The 22,078-nt window shown below is 43.9% G+C and overlaps 2 protein-coding genes across 3 annotated transcripts in view; one reads left to right on the top strand and one right to left on the bottom strand.

The window, feature by feature from the left end:
- Nucleotides 1–410: 410 nt before the first annotated feature.
- On the bottom strand, nucleotides 411–5,434 carry ap2s1 (adaptor related protein complex 2 subunit sigma 1). Its single transcript, XM_037457716.2, has 5 exons — nucleotides 5,276–5,434; nucleotides 4,530–4,679; nucleotides 3,935–4,048; nucleotides 2,610–2,669; nucleotides 411–1,933 (listed from the first exon to the last, which is right to left on the bottom strand). Exons 1-5 carry the CDS (start codon nucleotides 5,276–5,278, stop codon nucleotides 1,832–1,834), a joined length of 429 nt encoding a protein of 142 aa, XP_037313613.1. The 5' UTR covers nucleotides 5,279–5,434; the 3' UTR covers nucleotides 411–1,831.
- arhgap35a (Rho GTPase activating protein 35a) overlaps nucleotides 4,982–22,078 on the top strand; it is a 60,851-nt gene continuing 43,754 nt past the window's right edge. The window contains exons 1-2 of one of the 2 annotated variants that reach the window (XM_037457687.2): nucleotides 4,982–5,133; nucleotides 7,891–8,606. The gene's annotated coding sequence lies outside the window, so the exon portion shown is untranslated. The remainder of the gene's footprint in view (nucleotides 5,134–7,890; nucleotides 8,607–22,078) is intronic. The other variant, XM_037457695.2, reaches the window with a different exon arrangement.

Genomic DNA, 22,078 nt, shown 5'->3' with positions numbered 1-22,078 from the left:
TCCACATGATTCATTTTCTTCCGTTCAGTCATTCTTTCAGGGTGAGGTTAGGATGTTGGAGGACTCATAAGATGAAGAGTAAATGCCCTCTGTGTCCAATTGTCTGGATTTATATTCTTGGATCGATGAAGTAACGGCTAGAGTGGTTTAATGTAACTGAAGTGGATATATAGACTTGATTTATTGATCCTAGACTGGCTGTCAAGATGTCTTCAGAGAATTTGCATAATTTACTGAAGAGCAGAGGTGACCACTAGATGGTGCTAAAACATAAGAAATATCAAGTTAATGCACAGATTGCTCAGTTCATGTAAGGAATTTTTATCAGGACATGTCTAAATTTGAAATAACAGTATTCAACAATATTGAATAAAATGCCATCATAGCACTTGAGTTAGAAACAATTGATATTCATGTTCACTTCATCTTTTTATTTACATATAATGGGACGTATTGATGTGGGTACTTAAATTGGAGACCGTAATACAAAGAAACACATCTTCCATCAACAAACTCACAGGTGGACAAAAGGGGAAGCAGTACATATTTCACAATTGCCTAATCTTTAAAAAAAAAAAAATACAAAAGTTCAACAGTAACATTTGAAACCACCTTTGTGACAGAATAAGGTCAAATTTGAATGTCATTTTATAAACATGAAAGTCGGGGAAAGGGAAATGAATAAAAGTTCATTTGTCAAAGTTCATGGGGCTTGTAGGAGGAATTTAAAAGCCAATTCATTTCATGAATCTTACACACGTAAATGCTCAGACCATACAGTGAGAAAAAAAACTTCTGGAATGCTTGTATTACTTTTACAATATTCAACATACACAAGCTACACTGTATGTACACACCATATGACGCAAACTCCACAGTACTGCTTTGGGTAAAATATACTCTCCACGTCCAGGTTTTAATTCCCATCTGAGTGTTCTGTGACCAACAAGCACCATTCTATGTAATGTGTTGCAACAAAATCATCAACAGATCATTCGATACGCAATGAAAACAATTACAACATGGAGAGCGCAGCCTTCTGAGCCTACATAACCTACACCGTTAATCATCGTCAGCCGGGTGGATGTTACCACCGGTTCCCATGACACACCGTCAGAATGGCACTCATGCCAAGTACACTCCATTCAATTATGAACTCGCCGTGACGGGTCAATTGCTCTAAAAAAGGGCTTTCTACTTGTGTACTGTGATCCAGACGCAAACGCAGCATCACTGGTAAGGACTTTCTGCACATGGGTTTATTAAAATGGCTTTAGCAGGTAGTCACTCTTGAGACATGGTGCTTGTTGGTTACAATGGTGCCATTAAATGTAAGTTCAGGCTAATAAAGGGAGGGCGAGTGTCCCACACATCCATGTTTCCACACAGCGCAGGGATAAATGCAAAGACTGATTGGCTACTGTATGAAATACCTCATTTCTGAAGCCCTCTGCTTTGGAGAGGTGAAACCGACTATGTTGTTTGTAACTTAGGTGGTATATAAAGTGTCAACACGATGAAATGTTAACGCTCTGAAATGTAGTGCCTTCAAATACTGGGAGAACTTAGACGTATAAGAAATGCAGAATACTGCAACATATAGACTGGTGCTGGACAAACCATAGAAGCTCCCCATCATGAGGCCATATGAACACAATGTTATGCATTTCTAGTTCTAGAATCACCTCCTCCTGTTTTGCAAAGGGGGGGGGGGAAGTCTGCTCCGCCGAGGCAGGAAAGCGATTTCCAGAGTGAGGGGGCAAGGAGTGGGGGAGGTTAGGAACCAGGGCAGCAGATTAATGGGCAGGTACGAAGGGCGGGGGTCGGTTTTCTACTCAAGCGACTGGAGCATGAGGAGCTGCTTGAGGACCTTGGTCTGACTGGTCTCCCTGATCTCTCCAGCCAGGAACATCTCGTCCACCACCGTGTACACCTTCAAGTGTCGACAAACGCAGGGCATTAGAGGATTAAAATGGGAGTGCAAATCCCACAGACCACATGGCGTGTTGTTGGACCTGAAACCCAAGTGCTATTATCTTTATCCCTACACCTGAAAAGGTTGGGAGCTTCCTAGAAAATTGGCTGAGACAATTTTCTGTAGTTACTCAACTCTTTCCGTGTCATTAAAATGTAGAAATAGGGATGAAGGAGAAGAATCGGTCCGTTTTATGTCACGCACCGGAGAGAATTGAATGGCTGAACTTGTGAAATAGTTTGAACTTGTGAAACAGCAACTGGACATTGGTATATGAAATGGGAACAACACCGTCCCGAAAACATTGATTTCTGGGTGTAACATGTCAAACGTGGGCGGTGCTTGGTTAAAGTGCAGCATGTGGGTGGCTGTTGAGACACTTTTGGGATTAGTAAGAGCCCTAGCAGCAGTTTCGAGGCGTTTGCTGCTTAGTGGTTCTCTCTGTGAAAAATATACATCCATCCCCAACTCGAATGATTAAGAGGAACAGAATGACTGCTTGAGTTGGCAAAATTGTGTCAATTTGACATTGATTGTGATGAAAGCAACTTTTCTCCCTCTCTCTCTCTCTCTCTCTCTCACTCCGATCAAGGCAATTTAAAAATAAATACAATTTGTTTTGCAATGTCCTTACCTTATAGAAGTTGAACACAAGGTCCAATTCACACACGTTGTGGAAATACTCATTCAGCACCTAACAGGAAAGAGACGATTGGTAAGCCAGACCTTTAATTTCCAATCATAGATCAGCTGTGTCAATAAAGCAAGGAGAAGCTTGGATAACAACACCCAGCAATAACGTAATAACATTTACACCACCATATTTTCACACAGCTAATAGTTGTTTGCTGCTATATCGATATTTAGAATATAAAATAATGCTCATTTAATATGATGCATTACTGCAGATTATGTTGAAGCTGTAGTAGCAGGAGAATCCCCTTTGCAACAATGCGACTATAAGCAATAATTATAGGCAACAATAGGCTTAGAAAGTGCAATTTAAGATTGTTTCACCTTTCAGAATGCACTTACTTGCATTTCTTCAGTCAAACATTACATGAAATGACCTTCACTCCGGAGGGCGCTGAATAGAAAACAGTTTACTGTTTGTCTAAGCCAAAAACAAACAGTAGATCCTACTATAGGCTTCCGATTGATATGCATTTGATTTGTAAAACTGAATCATAAGAAAGGGAAAAGGCTGTTAGCCATGAATTAAGCAAATTAAGAGATAGAACAAGATTAACATCAGCTGCTTAAATGATAGAATACGTGACTGACGATGTTCTATTCCAAAGCATTTGTAAAGCTATGCAATATATGCTACTTGTAAAATATAAGTATTTGCATTATTTTGATTCTAATTATTAGCAGATTTGAAATGTGTACAATCAAACTGGAAAGGACATTAAGACACTTCAACGTTCTTTTAAAATTTTAAAATCTAAAATGTTTGCACATTACAAAAAAATGAACCCTGCCAGAGCCATTTCAGTGTTTGTGCAAGTCAGTTGCTATCAGACTCCGTTTTTAATTAGTAATCAATTGGTTATTTTATTGCTGGAGGCTTATTTCCAGCATCAATATAAATAGTATTATCCAACACTGATAAGAGTCAATAATGATTCCACCTAAACATAAGAAAGCAAGAGGAACTTTATTCTACTAATTTGTAGTGAAAAAGACGGACATGATGAAACTATGACTCATGTGTTGTCCTTGCAGCGCTCTGTTAATCCATATTCTGTTGAAGACCAAACTGCAATTGTTCTACATCTGGGCAATTCAATCCGTACTTCCAAACCAATGCACGCTTGATATTATGGAGCTGCGAGACAGTAAAGGACATTTTTCGAAGGAAATCATTAACGGACATTCCTCAAAACAACCAGACCATGAAAAGTAAATCATCATAGTTCACTTACTAAGTATGTCATGTGTGTGTATTCCATTTACCTCTACGAAGTTGTGGATCCCCTCGAGGTATGCCAAGTTGTTATCAGTCACATCCACACAAATACAGAAGTATAGACCAGCATAACGCCGGTAAATAATCTTGAAGTTCCTGAACTGTGAGAACAAAAAAAAAAAAATCCTCTTTACAACTTTTTCTCTCGTATTGTGACAACAGCAGCTTTGCCTGGCAGTAAGCTTCCCAGCTTTAATGAAAAACACACCAAACATATTCCAATTACCTTGAAACAAAATGCATCGTAAAACTTGTCAGTAGACCAGGATTGTATTCTATTTTGACACTGTATTTTACCAGAACACCATCCATTGGCTGAAAAGTTAGTTTGATTTTCTTTGAAAAAGGGATTTGTTTAAAGTAGTTAGTGGAAAAGGTCAACAATGTGGGACACTCATGAATCCCCCTGTAATTTTACTAAGTAGCAAAAACAGTAACTATTAACGACGGTGTGGTTCCAGTGATCTTATCCCAGCAGCATTTACAACAAAGTTCTGGTTTAACTGAACACACTATCATACTATTTAATGTCTAGTTAATAAAACCGTGGATTTATACATTTGATACTAAATAAACACATACCTCCACAAAATTTGTGTGTTTTGCATCTCTGACGGTTACCACAGCATGCACTTCTTCGATCAACTTCTGCTTCTCATCATCATCGAACTGCATGTACCATTTGGCCAGTCGCGTCTTCCCTGCTCGGTTCTGGATGAGGATGAAGCGGATCTATGCGAAAAATGAGAAAAATGAAAAGTGACAACGTGGGATTACGACAGAACGAGTCCAACGTTACTCGTCCTAGGAGGTCCAACGTTAAGCGATTCAAAAAAAGAAGATAACGTTGCGTTACTTCATAGCGAAGAAATAACCATAAAACGTTAGTGTTGGTTATTAGCGTTCACACACTAAATTAATTAAATAAATAAATCTAATTCTATCTAGCAAAAGTTACATTTGATTAACGGTTGTCTTAATAATCAGCAGTATTTCTGTAATTATTTAGCTTTAGCTAACGTGTAACCCCGCGGTAGCTAAACCACACCCATTCTGTTGACAGCAAGATTGTGCAAGAAGGTATACAAAGTCAAAATGATTGCCAGACGATCTATTTGAGCGACGTGGCTGTCGGTGTCAGTGATAAAACATCGTAATTTCCGATCGGAGGCTTTAGCTTGCTACGGTAAGTAAGCTAACCTACTAGCTGGCTAACATCTAACTGTCTGAATGAAGACGTTATCCAGCGAACTCTCAACTGCTAGCAAGTCAGCGGTAATACGCTACTACTATCAGAAATAAATACTGTTCATATGTGACATATTTACCATTGTTTCCTAAATATGGACCTGGCAGGCTCCAGAATAGCACGTTCCCGAAGAATTTTGAGAGGATTTGTTCATAAATACATCAGTAATTTCTTCGACCGCTCGTCCGCTATCTTCCCCAAGCTAACAGGAAGTGAACGCCCTCAGTAAGCTGCGTTGCATGGTGGGGGAAGTAGTTTATATCGTGATATTTAGAGCCACCGGGAGGTCGTATTGCACTTCAAGAACCAGCATTCCTCTGTAGTTTTTTCCGTTGAATGGCATTTTTGGATCACATGATAAACTCTGTTCTTTTCATGTAGCAGAACAATCTTGAAATGTAGCTTCTTATGCGAATTCAAAACTGTAAACTGTAGTGTCTTAACACATCTGTTTCTAAAGAAACTGAAAGATATATTGAAATGGAACTCAATAGGCCTACTATTGTCCAGCTTAACATTTCCCATATTTAACAGGATCAGTTTTACAACACCAAAAGAAAAGAAATATACGATTTATACATATTATGTATACATACGTATGTTTTTAGTTAATTTTATGAATAGTAGTTCAGCAATTTCTTAACAATAATGTGTGCGTGTGTGTGTGTGTGTGCGTGCGTGCAAGCGAGCTTGTGTGTGGTTATGCTACGAATAACTTTTATACACTGTATAAATATAAAACATGTTTCCACCACTGGAAGTTACATCATTTGTGGGTGTTTTCTGCAGAGTCAGGGCTCAGAGTTTGTTTAGGCTTGTCTAGCTGGGCAGCCTCTCACTGCAGAACATTGCCCAGACAGCTTGGACAGCTTGGACAGCTTGCCTCTGAGCATTCAGGGTTTTTTAGGGGGTCAGAGGGGGATGGGGAAACTGTGATTGTCAGGGATTGCACAATTGTGGGTGAAGGAATGTGAGTGCTCTCGGGACCCATTAATATTTCTGCTACAAATACAAAGAGGGTTGATGGAGAAACAATATCAAATGAAAGGCACAACCGACCGAAAATTAGCAATAAACATCCTCTTTCCTCCATATTCCAGCTGTGTTTTGATTCTGGTGTGTCTACGGTAATGAAAGCACAGCATATTGTAACCTCCACATGAAATCCGAATAGCACAAATACCCGTTTGTGTTGTAATTTAATAGCTGAAAGACCAAGTTGTATGACCGGGCCTGGTCCATGTAAAAAAAACAGTGGTAGGAGAGACGGATGTAAAACCTATGCAGATTATTTGAGAGGAAAACTTTGACCCTCACTAATCTTGCTCTGCGTGATTGGGGTCATGTAAATATGATTGGACAGAAGTGTGGACTTACTCAAACGGTGAGCAGTGCACTTTGAACCATGACTGACTTCGCATTTATCAGTGGGTCACATTTTAAACTGTCAAAGCACACATGGTGCACTTTATGCATCATAGTTTGACAGCTCATGTAAGAAAAATACAACATCTATACATGCAAATAGTTACTTTTCAATCGTTTGGTTTTGCCATTAAACATCCCAGGAGGTGGAGTTTGTGAGCGCTTTTACCTTGACTGTAACTTTAGGGACAAGCTTCTGACATACAGTCCGTATTGATTCAATGGAGGTTTTTCATCCCTGGGAAGTATTTTTTTTGATATCAGATGGAATGTACAGTAGATCACCAGAGATGGACTATGTGGTAGATATGAGGTGAAATTCCAAGAGAGAAGCACAAAACAAGCTGTCGGTACAGGAAGTTGTCCTTTACAACATCACAGACATTTCTCCAAGTATGTGGAAGTTATTGCATTGTCTTTCTGAGAAATAAAACCCTTTATAGGACCGTAAAATGTTTATTTGTGTCGGAAGGACGGACTTCACAGCCAATCTTATACCACGTGGATGAAAAGATATACAAACAATTATACAGTCTTGGAGATTATTGGTTCCCCCCCCCCCCAGAAAAAAAGGTTTTAAATATTTTCCTTGTGTCGTGCTAGCTACTTTTTGGTGTTGAAGTCCTCTGGTGAAGGCTCAAAAAATCGTATACCAGTTCTCTAGCCACGTAATGTTAAAACCTATGGGTTTGATCAATGTTTCAGCCTGCAGAGGAAAACGGGGATCAATTGGGAGATGTGTGAGACATGAGGCCAAGATATAGTCAATTCATTATGATCACGATGACATGATATTCTTTGTCAATGTTGCTCGGAAACCGTGTTGCTGTGAAACATAGAGAAACAAAGAATAGTAGTCTCATATTCATGACATTGCACATCCAGTTTGAAACGTTGTATTAATTAATCGGCCCAAGATATAAACCTAAAACATTGTGTATTCATATCATCGGCAGTGGAGGGAGAAGTAATACGGTAACATAAAAATCATCACATTATGAGGAAATGCCCCCTGTTGCATTAGTATTAACATATAAGTGTACTCAAAAACGGAATATCCAAAGAGAAATTATTTGCCTAAAGTGATTACAATATATATATATATGCAACAAAAAAAGAGTGAAAAAGATCTAAGTCTAAATCTAAAAAACAGTGTGATTTGTAATTGTGTCCATGAACCGCTGGGCACGTCCCCCCCCCCCCCCCCCCTCCCCTCTCTCTCTCTCTCTCTCTCCCTCTCCCTCTCCCTCTCTCTCTCTGTGTGAATAGGAGGGCAGATGCTGGATTCGGGAGACGGTCCGCCATTATTGTGAAGCGGAAAAAAAATAGACTTCTACACACCGTCACACATTTCGCCTGAAAGGGGCTTAAGAGCAGAAAGGAGAAGAGAGAGGACGATCCGCCGCACTTTGAAAGTGGCGCTTTGGTAAACGGAGACCGGGCTTTTAATCGCGTTTCATACGCACTCTTTATGTTTGACACAACAAAGGAAATAATAATTGGTGAAAACAACGTGGTGGTTGAACCAAGAAGGAGAAAAGAAAACACACCGAAACAGCGCTTTAACAAAGCCTCTCCACCCTTTTTCTCCTCGTTTCCAGACGGAGGGGGAAAGACCGGAGTTGGAACCGCTATTTTTTTTCTCCTGACGAGAATTTAGTTTTTTTTTAGTTTTTTTTGTTGTTCGCTCCCTCCTCTCCCACAGACAGGGAGAGAGATACGCATCTCGTTTCTGGAAAACTTCACTCCGATGAAAACACGAGCACTTAATTGGAGAAGCAATGGACACAGGTAGCCTGCTGATTTGAAGAAGAAGAAGAAAAGGGCGGAACGCGACCGATGTCAGTGCTGCTAGGAAGTGTTTGAACGGGTTTTCTTTTAGTATTATCTTTAAAAAAAAAAAGTCGTTCGCCCGGCTGTGAGCGAGAGGAGCAGCGAAAGAAAAAGGGAAAGGAGCAGCGGACGCGAGCCGGAGGACCGCTGAGGTACGTCGACTGCACACCGAACAACACCCGCGAATAGAAGCCTTTGAAACACAATGGCTAACACATGTACATATATATATATACTGTATGTATATGTTCAGGCGTTTAACGTCTCCGGGTTATTATGAAGCGGGGAGGCGCGCCCCCCCCCCCCCCACGAGGCTGGAGGAGACGTGAATCCTTTAATAGTAATAATAACGATTGTTCTAATGACGATGCACGCGCGTGTCAGATCGCTTCCATTGTAGGCTACATCTGCCCTGTGCCTGTTGGGGTTTTTTTTTTTTTTTAAATGGGAAGTTCACCGAGCAGAAAGCGAAGGGGGGGGGGGGGGTGATGGTCATAAAAAAATGGATCTTTGTCCAAACACAAATGGTTTGTACTACAACACCTGGAATGCATTGGTCCTGTCAGGCCTGGAGAAACTCCCCAGTATGCCTGCACTATAAGCAGCAATACGGATTTTCAATTGGTAGATGGGTGGTGGTGGTGGTGGTGGGGGGGGGGGGGGTTGGCTGTCAAACAGCTGTTTGATTTTATTTGTTTCTCGACGTTCAAACGCCGATTCGGTCCGTTTTTTTTCATGTTTCATTTTTGTCATGTTTTAGTTATTTAGTAGTCACAAACCATAGCCCTCATCAGTTTTAAGATTGGGATATACGCTCTTACACCTAGGAATTGTTTGAGAGATGATTTTTTTTCTCTTTTTCTCCGTTAAATGCCTCACTAACTTTGCAGGCTGCATGTGCTTCCTGGTGACATACATGGCTGTAGAATGTGCGTAGAAGTAACTGTCCTTTGCTCCGAGTAAACGTAACCTGTCACACAAGTGACTTAAAATCTTCGCAGACCGGATGTTCCTTTTATATGTGTGGTCAAATCTACTAATTATCTACATCTGGGGTTTGGATATTTAACTGGATTTTAGGGGTACTGCTCGTCAACCCCTTAATGGTCTCAGACAAAGTAGAGACAGACCAATAAAGGTGACCTGTTAATGATAACAATTTGCACTGCTATTAATCTATTTTTGTGGCCCGAACTTGTCATCGGTGTGTCCACGACTCAAAGTGGTCATTGCCCTGCCAGCCACTCCCTTTTTTCCTCTCAGAGTCCTTCCACTGGACTTCAGTACTTTCATTTCTAAGTGGTCTTTCTAGCTGCCACTGGGGTATTGATTTAAGATTGACTGTGAAGGAGGAAGGGATTAGGAGGGGAATATCCGTGTGGGTTTGTGATATGGCCTTCACACAGCAACGGCTGTGGCCTGTACTGCTGTGTCATTCCCAAATGGAGGGGACATTTTATAAAAACAGGAACCGTGTAGTGGATTTACGAGAAAGATTAAACATCCTGACCATTGGCAATAGGTTGACATGTCCCTGCATTTGCTGGTTGTTCTTTGACTGAGTGCTTTTTGAGCTTTAATCAACCTAATTGGAACGACCACGCCACGGGGGGGGGGTAAACAAAAGTGCACACACTTTCCCCGGCAATACGGTGTCTTTGCTCTCAGGTAGCTGCACTAGCAGCTGTCAGCACTTCTGTTCACTGCTTGATTGGGCCCTCTGCAGTGCAGTCACACCTCTCCAGGAAGCCTCTTCTTCCCCTAATAGCCGAGCCATTTGCCCAGGCAGGAGGCTAGCTACCGGTATACCCACTCACCCCTCTGTCCGTCTGCCCGCCTGCCCGCCCCTGGGCTGCGGATCGTGTCCTGAGTCCCTGGGCTAGAACATGTTCCTGGGATTAGAGGAGGGCAGGCTTTGTTCGTCAGGATGTAGGCCAGAGATGTGGATGTGTCCTGTCATTATAGCCCTTAGTTCTCTCGAACATGACTTCTCAATAGGGAAATCTAATGATGTAGGCAATCAAAGGGTAGTTAGCCCTTTTTAGTGTGAAGCATGTTCTAAATCAGTAATCCCGGCTGTGGGTTGATATCATTTTAAATGTCACTAAATTTGAACCAGACCATATTATTTCCATCTCAAACCAGGCTTTTGCCTCAAACACTGTGCCGCTGAAAGAACCGGTGGCCTGTCGCTCTTTTACCGATATCACAGCTAGCACACCTGTCAACGCGGAGTGACTCCATATGCTGGGGACAGAAAAATGTCTCTGCTCATCGGAAAATGTGCCGTTCACTGAATCTCGCCTGTCTCTTGTATCACAGGGGAGGTTTGCTTTTGAGTCCGTGCAAGTCTGTGTTTGATGGAGAAAAGAGCTAATTATAGTGGGCAGCTTTGGAGTTTGGCGGACCAGATTACAGTCACTCTCCTCTCAATGGCCGCCTTGTTCTAGTGGCCGATTATTAGGCAGAGAGAAGTGCATTCTGGGATGATTGTATCTGAATTTCCATTAGAAAGTGTGCCTGCCTCAGTTGAACTGAGGATCTCTTCTCTCTCTCTCTCTCCCCACTGGTTCAGCTCCCATGCTAATTACTAATATGCAGATGGAGACGGCTTGATATAAAGGCCTCTGTATTGTGCCCCTTTTCTGTTTAAAGCCACTTTAACTCCATATCCCTCGATGGCCAAATTATATGTATAAAGGGAACCGATTCCCAATCAGCAATGGTGGCTGCCCCTTGTTTATATTTCATTGAACAACATGATTACTAGTTTTCTTATGCAGAGGCCCTTTTACAACAAATGGCCAAAGAAGTTTAAATCAATCTGTATTAAAGATTGCATTTTCTCTCTGTCCTAAGCCTACTGTATGATCGTATTGCTTTTCCAATACAAATGCATTATTAATGGTTAGTGCTAGTGGGAAGTAAGATATGATTAATGGTTTGAATGGTGGCCTTTAGAGCCATCTTGGGATAGTTTTTACCAGCTTTCACTGGTTGGAATCACGGTGACCATGGAGATGAAGGACCAGGATGTAAGCCACAGAGGAATGGTGACCTCTGGACGTGCGCGGCCCCGCTTCGCTTTTGCAGATACAATTACACAACAGAGGGGCAAGGCTAATGGTCTATGGTAATTTGGAAAAGCTGTAGAGGGGGAACATGAGGGGATAAACTAGGAACAGGAGGAGACTGACACAACAAAGCAGGTAGTCAGTTGGAGAAGAAAAAAAGCTACAAGCATGAGAGAGTAAAGTAAAACGCAAGCTGCCAGTTTCTGCTTCAGGCTGTGTCCCTGGTATGTGCCCTTTCAGCTTTCTGCTTAGAGTTCAACCAATCAATGACAGCCACAAGTAACCCTGCTGCTTGGCAATTGGCCACAGCTGAATTCCATGACTCAGCGTGTCGGTAGATAAAATGTTGTGAATGTGGCCAATGAAATTAGTTAAATAGATTGAACCGCTGCCGGTATATTTCCCTGCAAAAGGTGTTTACCACTTTTAATTCTTCAAGTTGTATGTAAATGTCTCGTTTGAAAAGAGGGGCTTGTCATACATCAATACATAGTTCATGCTTTCACCATGTTAATGGTGTATAGCCTCTGATTTGTTTTTGAGTGAGTCACTGTTTACGCTGACTGTACTTTGGATTTTGAAAGGCTGAAGGCACTGGAAAGCTCTCACAAGCAGAGATGGCCCTGAAATCCACCTACAAAAGCATTAAAGGATCACTTTGAGCAAGTTTCTTTTAGTCTGGGGACACTACTGTTCACACTGGCACATTCCCCACCCTAACTCAAAACGTTTCATTTTCTTTTTTAACATGTCGAGCTGACCTCTCATGTCCAGGCTTCATTGCCTAAATTGGGCTAAAGTCTGGAACATCCTTTTTTGGGGGGGGGGTTCCAGAGAGGTAGATGGGGTCAAGGAGACGAGAAGAGCGTAATATTTAAAAGTGAGGGGAAGATTCAGATTAATAACCAAATCAGAGAAGCGGCTCAAGGAGGCAACTACCGTGACGAATGGCGGCAGGTGCGGCAGGTGGCCCACCTTCCACGCAGGAGGCGTCGCCTGTCTGGAGCGAGGTGGGGTGCTGGATTACATACATTACGCTAAGAGGGTACATCGCTCCCTGATTACGTTCCAACAGGACACCTTATGCATTCCTTTTATTTAGTGCCGGGGTTGTACATCCTCTGGAATCATCAGTCGGATTATTTTCATCCGTAAGCGAGACTTCGGTGTGACTGAGCCACTCTTGAGGTGGGCCGTTATCTACAAAAAGACTGGCCGCACTCGTAAGCTGCTCTTCTTTTAGCTTTAATATTACAAGCAAGAGATGGGAAAAAAAATAAAATAAATGCATCCCCACCTCGGCTGCTCTCCTCCAACTGCAAACATTGTAACTGAAACCAATAACTTGTGTGACTAACCACGGCTATTTGCTTTTCTCATTTAAATGGTTATGCATTAGCCATAACAAGATTAGGTGTCTAGTAAAAGATGGCGTAGGAATAATGTTAGTATTTGGCAGTTTGTAAACTGTGTGCAGAGGCATGAGTCAGGTTGGGGTGATTCTAATGTAAAGTTCCTCTGCTGTGAGTTGCAACTCCTTTTAAGTTTGGGTCCGTACCACGTCGATATAATGCGTAACCGCTCTTAGCAGCATAGATGTTAATGCTCAAGGACGGCATCTATCAGTTTGTGTCTTATCCCGCCACGTTATCTATTTATGAGGATGTCTCTTGCTCTACCTGCTGTTTCGGCCCCAGCGTTCTGACAACTTGATTGGAAATGACTGTACACCTGCACCATACAAGAGCGAGGTGGGGAGTGGGAGGCGGAGACGTGTTCCAACGTATTCTAATTAAAGTTGGCAGGTTTAATCACAGATTGATAAGCATCGGGGGACGAAAGAAGTGGAGTGGAAAGGAAAGCGGTGCCTGGAGACTCAAACAACCAGAATCCTTTTGAAAGGGCCGCAGTCAACCCCAAGGCTCTCTGACTTTTCTCAAACTCGTCCCAAACTATCGACTACCCTTATTGACTATGCTGCTTTTACTCGTCGTTTCACAATCCACAGAATGTTCCTGCTGCTGTTTTTAATTCTGTTCCCAGCACAGTGCGACGTTGTCGTGAGCTGTGGTAGAGGACACCGGAAGGGCACCTCCTTGTCACTAGATGTTTGTCTCAGATGCCACTTTAGGGAGATCTGGGCACCACTGTGGTGGCCTGTGGCATTTCCCCAGTGAATATGTGCTGACACGGTCTCTCTCCCACACAAAAAGAAATCCAAAGGAAATTGTATTTGGACTAGGTGCCATTTTCTTTTTTCTCAATGTTTTTGCTTAGGTATTCCTAACTTGCTGTTTGCCCGAGGCATTTTGTCATTTCCAAATCATTATGGGACGGTTATTGTTTAGTATTCATGGCTGAGGCAACTCAACTGTGACAGTTTTGGAAGTCTGCATTGGAAGTGGCTAACTCCTTTTTAGCACCCAGAACCAAAAGTTTGTGTGCCACTCTGCACGGATGACGTAACTCACACTGGCGGTCCCCTCCTACCCCTCGTGACATAACAGTCGGGAGTGGCTCTGGCCCTTGGGCTTTTGTGTGACAATAGACATCATATTCTCTCTTAAGGTGAGGAGATATGGTGGCTGTTTAGCCATTTATTATCGCAGGAAGCGAGCCTCTGACACTTGCGCGTACCCTTATCTGGGACGTGTCGCAGTTTTTTTTTGTTTTTTTTTGGCTCGGGCTGATGAGTAAGCGCTGCTCGGCCCGCGCGCAGGCCTGGCCTGCCTTTATCGATTTGGGGCTCCGTCGCCTGTCATCCGGCCGCCACTTAGCTAATGATGTTCATACCGTTGTTTCACGGCTGGGGAAAAAAACGGCCATAAAACAGAGCGGCGGCGGGATAGATGGGGTAGAGGCACACCCAAAGCCGCCTGAGCCAAATGGTGCCGCGTTCTGCGGTCTCGAATGTCCCCCTCTGTCCCACTCGCTCCCAGGCTGTCTTTACCCTGCTGCTGCTGGTTGGGCCGTCTGCATGAAAAAGAAAGGCAGAAAGTGAATCCTGTCGGCGTGCCAGTCTGTATGTTGGCCTGCTTTTGACCTTGTTTCTCCAACTGTTGGGCAAACAGCGCATTTCTGCGAAAGAAATCATCTTCGTGATGACTCACCTTGAACGCTTGCTTGAATCTAGAGGCGATTCAAAGAGGCCGCAATGAATGCCAGAAAGATATATATATATCCAATGGGCCATTTTGGAGGGTTGTAAACAGGTTTAGCTCTGAGATGGGTCTTCATGGGAGTGACGTGGGTCATCTCTCTTCTCAGTGCTGTAATTTCCCAGGATGCAGTTGGGGCCCCAAGGTCCTTAGCTCTTATGTCAGAGTTCATTTCCTGTTGCAGTGCTCCAGCAGCTCCTGAGGATCCACCATTTTGTAACATTCTTGATGAGGACCGGAGCGATGCGTATCAACTCAACCCCCGTTCCTCATCATTTTAAACTAATAAAGCTCTTATTTTAGCCAAAGACTTCAAACCTCCTCGTACGGTGTAACCGGTCAGCACGGCCACTGGCTGTAGTAGCAGCAGCAGTGTGATTGTGTATCCTGTTCCAGGTACTGGTCATGGCTCACAAACACAAGTTAAATGTTGTAGAATGAAGACGGCCTCACAATAGTCCCGCACCTTCCTTTCTTTGCTATTCTTACTTGCGTGGACGTCCTGAGTTGTGAAGATAAGCGTAAGGGAAACAAGGGGGAAGAATGTAAACACTTCTGGTTGTTTTTGGTTAGAGCGTTGTTCAGGGAGAGGATGGCCTCACCGCACCACGGCTGGTATTACTCACAGTCATCGGGGGGGAAGAGAATGCAGACCTTTTTGCCCAATGAGGGAAAAGGTCGTTGTGAATGCAGTTTGTCAGGCCCGTCGACGCTTTAGTCCGTGTGTGCCAAAGAGAGCCAGGTGAACCTAGCATGGGCTTGAGAATGGCCGCATTGACGGTCCACCGGCGTTGTCATCGGTCTAGACCTGAAGGATGTTAACTCGTATATCCGCTACGTTGTCAATGAAGTCTTACATTTCCACAGACAACATTTCTCCACAGAAATGTTAGATCTCATTTGAGGGCTTAGTGAGGAGAAAACTAGCAGATGCAACATTTTCCTCTTGACATTTAAATTAACATTTGGATCCTGCATATCTGTATTTGTACAGGTAGACCTTTCTTATTCACATTCTTGAGTAATGTCAACATGATGCACTTTCATTAAAGAGGTTTTACACCTATCAAATAGTAGTCCCAGGAATCATGATTAAACTTGATGGATTGATAAAAACAATTATTGCATTTTAATAATTGAACTTGTTGTATTTGTATTTACATTTATGGTTATTTTCTGGGTACTATATAGTGTTATTGTATTGTTGTGTCCCAACCAAGGGGAAAAGCTATTCAAACTGTGCATTCATGCAGTTACTCCCAAAAGTATTCATCCAGCAGTGATTGTACTAAATACTCACTAAGTATCCGACCGGTCGATGAGAAGAAATATATTTGAACAATCAAGCGAAAAGTTAAATGAGACACCGTGGTGTTTTGGTTGGAGTTTGCTCCTGCCTTCGATCATCTCCATCATAGATTATGAAAATGTTTGGCTCTATTCCTGACGTCAAAATTAAGATACACTCTGCCAATAGAATAGATTTTATTTTACCCCTGTAGTTCTTGAATCTCCTGGATTCACCTTAGAGACATATTTAAACAAAATCAAAATGATCTCATCAGAAATGAGGCTTTGCCCATGTGGGAACATGCAAACTCGGGCTAATAGCATTTCTTGTTTCGTATTCTATTGTCAAACCAAAAATAGGGTTAGGGTTAGTTTGTGCCTCTCCTTCATCCAACAATACCCCCAGAAGTAAAATACTTGCTAATAAGCACATAATAAAATGAGTAGTGGTGTTTTAAAGTAGCTTGACGAAAAGGAGTTGTTTGAGTTCATAAGTGTAAATCGATTCTACTTCTCAGCTCAAGTATTGTCTGAGAGTACGAAGGTATTGCTTTATCTCACCCATGAACTCTGTATTGCACGTTGTTTGTGAAATGCACACGCTAACGAAGCAATCATTTTAAACGATGCAATACTTGATCCGGGTCATGTCGGGGACATGAGATTTGGGGTTTCCACTGTCATGGCAATCCTGGAAAGATTCAGAGTCCCTGTGATGGCAGTGATCGGTAATCGCCATGCTTTTTCACAAGTTTCCTGTTAAACACCTGCCAGAAATAACACGAAAGCTTTCACTACGGGGATGTTGATCCTTCTATTATCTCAACCACCTGCCTATGTTTCGTATACCGTGCAAGTAGGTATGCACGTGCCAGAGAGATGAAGAGTCTGAAATGTCTCTGAATAGAAAGAATTGTAGGATAGAATTGTTGAAAAGTACGTCTGAGTCATCGGCTCAGTCGTTAAGTGTGTGATCATTTCAGTCCTGCTGTTTGGATTGAAGCACACCTCGAGAAACCAACCAAACAAGGCCCAGAGACTCGTCTAGCCTGCCCTTGAACTTGAACCACAACAAGTATTACACACTTATTGTCAGACCTTACGCAAATCTCTATTTCCACACATATCTCACAGAGACTCACACACACATTTCAATTTTGCTTCACAGCTATGTAAATATATCATACGTCTGTCCCTGGTCTCCCTCAGGGTTTGTCCATAATGAGTCAGATTTCAAGAAATTGTGCAACTCTGAGGGTTTTCTCCTATTAGACGGCAGAGCAGGGCCTTCATTTAGGCTCTTTTCCTGTCCTTCTCTCTCTCTCTCTCTCTCTCTTCCTCCAGAGGTCATAGTTGACAGGAGACATAGGTGGCTGAGGAAGAGCTTGCTGTTGTTCTTCTGTGTTTTTGTTTTTTCACACGTCGGCGCTAAAGATGGAGACGCAGCGTGACGATGGTTAGGGCCGTATGGCCACAAAGGGCTCAGTCATGGGAGTATGTGCGTGTGACGTGTACAGCTATAAATATCCCCAATGCCCACAGATTTTGAGTTTGAATTGTGATTCAGCACTGCTTTCTACGTTTTCCCCCTCCAGAACGCCACTGTTTCTGCTACATAGTCACCAAGAATAAGATCAGTTGAGATCTGCTCTCCTGCTCCAGGCGCCAGTCAGCCAGCGACGGTTGTTATACCGCACGCTGGGTCGTTGATTTTTTTTAAAACATTTTTTACAGAAGGTCTATCATGTTCAGCATCAATGCGCGAAACACGGTTTACGAGTCCTTTTTGAGCGTGAGGGGCGGAGTTCCCGGGGCACCCAGACTATGTAGCATGGTAAACAGCTCGCACAGCTGGGGCACACGGCCCTCTGCAGTGCATGGAGGGAGGGCTTGAGAGAGGGATTGGGAACAGACAGACAGACAGACAGAGGGGGGGGGGGGGGGGGGAGGAAGGGGAGGGTGGCTGGTCCAACACAACAGAGGAATGCCGGGAGGACCTTCGGGGGCCGGATGCAAACTGCAAAAAGCAAAAACGAGCACAGAGGAAACAAGAGCAGAACTGATTTCGTAAACGACAGATCCACAGCTCTGAGAACTAAGCGGCGTTCGCCGCAGCCCGGGGGCGGGAAAATGCCACAGCAATGGCTCCGAACCCGATCCAATCTCCGCGTGTTGACAGTTGGTGCATGCGGGCCCCTCTGAATTCAACAGACAGGACGTGTTGCCTCCCCCTCGTGTGTCCCCTCTCCATCCTCCGGCCCGCGCTCGCTGCCCGGTGCCGATTGGCTGGGGGCAAAGCGAGGGATGAGGTTTTGTCGTCTAATCTGCCAGCAGATCACCACTGATGGGCCTCTGTAGAATGGCTTTAGTAAATTACTGTTGCAGGGAAGGGCAAATCCCTTCAATCAGATAGCCGCTCCTTCTCTCCCTGTTTTCCAAGTCCGACACTCCTTCTCTTCACTACATCAGTCAGGCTTTGACTTTATCTCTTCGTCACTAGCTTGCTCTCCTCTTCGCCTCTCTGTAGTTTTTGGGCTCTACTTCTTTGTTCTGTCTTTTTGTTGTTGTTGTTGTTGTGTAAATACCTCACATGGTGTACCTGTTTGTTTGTGTGTCTGTAGTATATTTCACTGTGTGTGTGGGTGTGTGTTTCTCAATCATCTATTGTGTTGTTTGCCTTTTAACAAGATAACCCAGTTTTGAGGGCGGCCATTTTGACTGCCTTGAACTCACACACACACAAAATAATACTTTGTTAGTAGGCGAAAGAAAATGTTGGCGGTTCCACAAAAGGTATAACTTAACCAGGCAGGAACCAAGAGGATGTAGATACTGAAAGAGAAGGGTGCTGCCGTCACCCTGCGACCCTGAGGTCGAGCATAGTCCCTGTTGGAGAAAGCCGAGCGACCTCCGGTGTTTTGCCCAACTATTCCTCAATCGCGTCCCTCAGCGATGGCAGATGGCAGCCGCGCACGTACCATGTCACACTGTTGGTTGTCGCTGCAACGGCGGCTCCGGCTCGATAATTAACAGGTGGTGTTTAGGAAGAGGCGGATGAGGCCACTCACGCACTCCTCATGTGATGCTGTGTCTCACCAAACAAGATCTCCAGAAACCCGACCCAGAGGGAATATCTGTTTGGCGAGTGTTGATGCAGAGCAAGATTCCAGTCTGAGCCGCACACAGGTCTTGATCATGTTTCGAGACGTTTACCAAGGCCCCACTTGTTCTTGTTGACGAATTCAAATACTTGATACTGCTGGATCACCATTGGAAGATGAGGGCAACAACACAATGGTCCATTTCATTGTGTAAATCTTTGTACTCTCGGACAATGTGGTTGGGCCTAACTCTACCCGCTGTACCAAAACAGATTATAATGACCGGACCTCTCATGTTTGGAGAGCCCCACCCTTCTTTATCGACTCGCTCCCCCCGCAGTCAGAAACATCTGCCTACCCCTCTGCCAGCCATACCTTCTCTCGCTTTCTCTTACCCCCCCCCCCCCCCCCCCCCCACACACACACACTGGTACTGCCGCGGCTGCTAGCAACCAAGCTCACGCCGATGTCAGAGCCTCTAATCTCTCTCGCATAAAGGCCATGCAAAGGGAATTTATGTTGGCCTGCCAGGGGAAGAAAAGGAGAAGCGGAGAATCGTTTGAGCAGGTTGATAGATAAGGCTCTTGTGCTTTCTGTGTGGTGCTTTTTAAGCCATGTTAAGCTGCCTAATTAGACATAATCTACAGACCCCAGACTGAGGCGGAACTAATGAAGTTAAAAGACTCAAATCCCACCGTAGCATCACGCTCTCCTCTACACCATCACTCGCGCCTCCTGGTCTCATCGCTGTGGTCTCCTCTCCGCTGCCTACCATCACACTGTCTCCTCCTGGCAGCATCCTCCGCCCTCCGTCCTCCTTGCAATCCCACTCTTTCCTTTTAAAACCATTGCCATTAACCATGTCTTGCATCACACCCAGACGGTCTGTCCTGCCTACATTACGAGCGTCGAACATGTAACGCATCAACAGAACAAGTGGGAAAAAAAACAAAAAAACCCTCATATGCACAGATGTATACAATACATGAGCATAAGAAACGTTTTACAGATAGCGTTGAATGGTAATGGCAAATTGACTAAGCGGAGGAAAGCAAAATCAGGAATTCAGATCTAAGTCATACAATACCAGTGGTAAACGAGTGTATTAAGTGCTAAAGGCTATGAAGGAAACACCTCTCTGATTGGCCTACAGTGTGAGGTGGATGGTGAAGTGAAGAAAAAGTTCTATGATAAAGTTCCTCAAGACCAAGCAAACAAATGAATACGTGTTCGATGAATAATTTAGTTCTCAGACTATAGGCACGAATGCCTACTGAGAAGAGTTGCAAAGGTTTAAGTTTTAGACTAAGAGGGTAAATGTGACACGTTACTTGGCAGAGTCTGCTGTTCTTTAGCACATTTCCTTCTCTGCAGCAGTTCTGCTTCCACAATCTTCCTTGACCTTGTTCTTAAGCCTTCTCCTTCCCCTACCAGGAAGAAGAGAATGCGTTTCTCATGTGAGAAACACACTTGGCTTGCCTAATCCTTTATAGAGCAAATCTGTGCGCTGGCCAATGTGTACGAATATTCGTGGTTGAGTTATTTCCAACTATGTTCATAGACCACCACTCCATGTGGCCTCTCGGTTGACACTGTTGCAGATTTACATATTCTTTTTCTTTGAGTTTTTCCTTAAGCTAAGCAGTCATTATTTTCCCCTAGTTTGTAAACGCTCATCCTCTGTCCAGGAGGAGATTGCAGCTGGCCATAGTTGGGTTTCATCATCACTATCAATGTGTTGCTTTACTGGGCAGAGCCTGTCAGAGAATTTTCTTCTCCCAATTATCGTTCATGCCTCGCCACAGTGCCCTTATTCCTAACTAAACTGAAGCCTTTACCTGAAGTGATTGTGGCTTTCAGTTATGTCAAACTCCTTGTCTTCACTATTCCCGTGGGCCCAGGTGTAAACACAAAATTGACTGCGGGAATTTCAAATGACCATTTTTAGTGCCTATCAACTGAAAAAAAAACTAGGTAATATTGTCATCTGCACAATTATTTCTCATGAACCTTTTTCTCAAACTGTTATCTTCTCTGTCTCCCCTCTGCCGCTCCCCTTAATGTGTCAAAGCTCTCCTCTCCAGTGCTGCCCGATGTATCATGGTGGTGCTGAGAGGATGTGAGGGCTGCTGCATTCTGGTCTCGCTTGGTTAGCCACTGTGTGATGCTGGGGGCAGCTTTGTTTTGTTGCTGAATGCGCTGTTCCACTGAGGGCACAGGAGACGACGTGGAGCAGTAGAGGACGGAGGGGATGGAGAAGGGTGGAGTGGAAAAGGAAAAGCAGCAGCAGCAGTAGGAGGCTGGAAGAAAAAGAAAAAAAAGGGAATATGAATGCTAACGGGGAAGGACACAAAAGGAGAGGTGGGGTACCAGATAAATGAGACGGGAGAAAAGGCTGGAGCAGAAGGGGAAATGTGGAGAGGATGGTGGTGCATAGGCACCGCACAAAGAAACGACCTCACCTTCTTTTGGAGAGGGAAGATAACTGTGGGTGTTTAGAAATGCTGAGGTGGACAGAAGCCATATCGTCCACCGACACAGCCCCCGCTAGTCTGCCTGCCCCCTCCCATTCATTGACCGACTTTCTATTGTGGGTGTTCTCGCGCCTTTTTTCCTGTAGTGTGTAGTCTGCACCTACACGTCATTTATATTTTTGCTTAACATCCCCCCCCCCCCCCCCCCCTCCCTTGAGATAGCAGCCCAGATTTTGTGCTGGAAACGTGTGAATACTCGGACGCAGCAAATCCCTGCACTGCGCCACCCTAATATACATGCATGCATTAGCTTTTTGTCTGCAGTTGTTTTCTCTGTGCATCTGTACATGCATGCCGTATCAGAACCGTTAACTGATTATAGCCTTTCTGTTCATTTCTTGGACAAGATGCCCAATTCGGTTCAGAAATCAAATGATGTGCTGTGTAAAGGTCATAATGCCGGGCCACTTTGTAGTGGGCGTGGCTGCGGAGAAGCCGAAGAACTGCAACGGCAGTAAGGACCTTGT

This window comes from Pungitius pungitius, chromosome 3, assembly GCF_949316345.1.
Source record: "Pungitius pungitius chromosome 3, fPunPun2.1, whole genome shotgun sequence".
In the NCBI taxonomy this organism is placed as follows: domain Eukaryota; kingdom Metazoa; phylum Chordata; class Actinopteri; order Perciformes; family Gasterosteidae; genus Pungitius; species Pungitius pungitius.
The sequence above is the reverse complement of the archived record's forward strand: the minus strand, read 5'-3'. Positions and strand labels throughout refer to the sequence as shown.

What these genes read in the sequence shown, in the direction of transcription:
- ap2s1 (XM_037457716.2), bottom strand. An exon ending in AACACACAAATTTTGTGGAG is followed by an intron (nt 4,049 to 4,529) that starts GTATGTGTTTAT and finishes TTGTTCTCACAG; the next exon opens with TTCAGGAACTTCAAGATTAT. An exon ending in GGATCCACAACTTCGTAGAG is followed by an intron (nt 2,670 to 3,934) that starts GTAAATGGAATA and finishes CTTTCCTGTTAG; the next exon opens with GTGCTGAATGAGTATTTCCA.